The sequence below is a fragment of the Myotis brandtii genome, unplaced genomic scaffold, assembly GCF_000412655.1.
Source record: "Myotis brandtii unplaced genomic scaffold, ASM41265v1 scaffold247, whole genome shotgun sequence".
NCBI classification, from domain to species: domain Eukaryota; kingdom Metazoa; phylum Chordata; class Mammalia; order Chiroptera; family Vespertilionidae; genus Myotis; species Myotis brandtii.
Window position 1 is genome coordinate 1,880,445 of NW_005359352.1, and position 1,523 is coordinate 1,881,967.

Here is a 1,523-nt window from a genome sequence, read left to right on the forward strand (position 1 = left end):
CCAACCCTCCAGGGCAGCAGGTGTGTGTGTTCCGACCCACCAGTCTCAAAGCCCGGGTTCCCTGCCCTGTGCCCGAAGGGTCCCGTGTCGCTTGGAAAAACGTCTCCCCTCTCCTCTCGCGGTGGGAGAGCCTGCTCTTCGTTACCCAGTATTCCCAGTGGCCGATTCCCCCGGCACCCACTTCCCCCTTTTCACCGTCTCTATTGCAGGAGGAGAGACCAGTGCTCATCTCTCACACCAGCCCTGCACAGCGGCACCACGCCCGCCGGAGGAGGGGGCACCCTGGGCTCACGCAAAGGCCGTGGGGCTGTCCTAGCCAGTGTGGCTCAGTGGATAGAGCGTCGGCCTGTGGACTGAAGGGTCCCGGGCTCGGTTCTGGTCACGGGCACATGCCCCGTTGCGGGCTCGACCCCCAGGAGGGGGCGTGCAGGAAGCCGCCGATCTATGATTCTCACCATGGATGTTTCTATCTCTCCCTCCCTCTCCCTTCCTCTCTCTAAAATCAGTAAACATATTTTTTTTTAAAAAGGAAGGCCCCAGGGCTGGAGGGTGCAGGACAGATGGCAGCCTCAGCCCTAGACTGTCCTAGTCCCCCCGTCTCTACATGACCCCGTGGGGCTGGGGAGAGGGCCCCATCGGAATGGATCTGAGCGTGCGGTGGGCCAGGCCGGCGCGGGCCACCCACCTTGTCGTTGCACTCGGGCACCAGGCAGGGCACCCCGCGGTGCCGGTCCAGGAAGCCCTGGAACTCCTCCTTGCTGATGACGAAGCGCTCGGCCTCCCGCAGGGCGCCTTCCCCCGCGTTCTCCCCGTCGATGAGCAGGCACTGGAACACCTGGAACACGCGTGTGCTTGGCGAGAGCGTCCCGTCGGGGGCCACCCACACCTGGGCCCCGCCCCCAGCTTCCTCTCTCCTGAGCCCAGGCGACGCCTCACTCTGAGGAACATTCTAGAAGGACATTGCTCTGGGACACTTGAGCTGGCCCTGGGGTTTAGGGAGCACAGATATTCTTAAGAGGCAGACACAGGAAGAACGGGTCTGGGTGATATTCTATCTGGTTTCAACACCTCAGTTTCTGGACCACAGAATAGCAAATGCTCCAGGAAGGATAGGTGGGCCGTGCGGACACATCGAGCCCGGCCGGCGTGGCTCCGAGTTTTCCCGCCAAAGCCTGGGTCGAGGGCTCGATCCCCCGTGTGGGGCGTGCAGGAGGCAGCCGATCAATGATTCTCTCTCGTCATTGATGTTTCTATCTCTCTCCCTCCTTTCCTCTCTGAAATCAATCCTATATAATAAAAGCCTAATATGCAAATTGACTGAACAGCCGAGCGACCGGTGGAGTAGTGACCGGTTGCTACGTTGTGCACTGACCACCAGGGGGCAGATGCTCAATGCAGGAGCTGCCCCCAGCCCGCAGGCCCCAGGCCGGCCAAGGCAGGTGCCAGCGGGGGCCCCCGATCGCCCTGCCAGTAGCCCCACAGAGGGAGGCAACCAGTGGCAACTGCGGGGGCGGCCCGGGGAG

At 62.3% G+C, this 1,523-nt stretch overlaps 1 protein-coding gene across 1 annotated transcript in view; it reads right to left on the reverse strand.

Annotated features, from left to right (window-relative positions):
• RSAD2 (radical S-adenosyl methionine domain containing 2) overlaps positions 1-1,523 on the reverse strand; it is a 54,750-nt gene that overhangs the window by 2,503 nt on the left and 50,724 nt on the right. Inside the window, exon 7 of the mRNA XM_014540538.1 lies at positions 686-835. Coding sequence (XP_014396024.1) covers positions 686-835 — 150 coding nt within the window. The remainder of the gene's footprint in view (positions 1-685; positions 836-1,523) is intronic.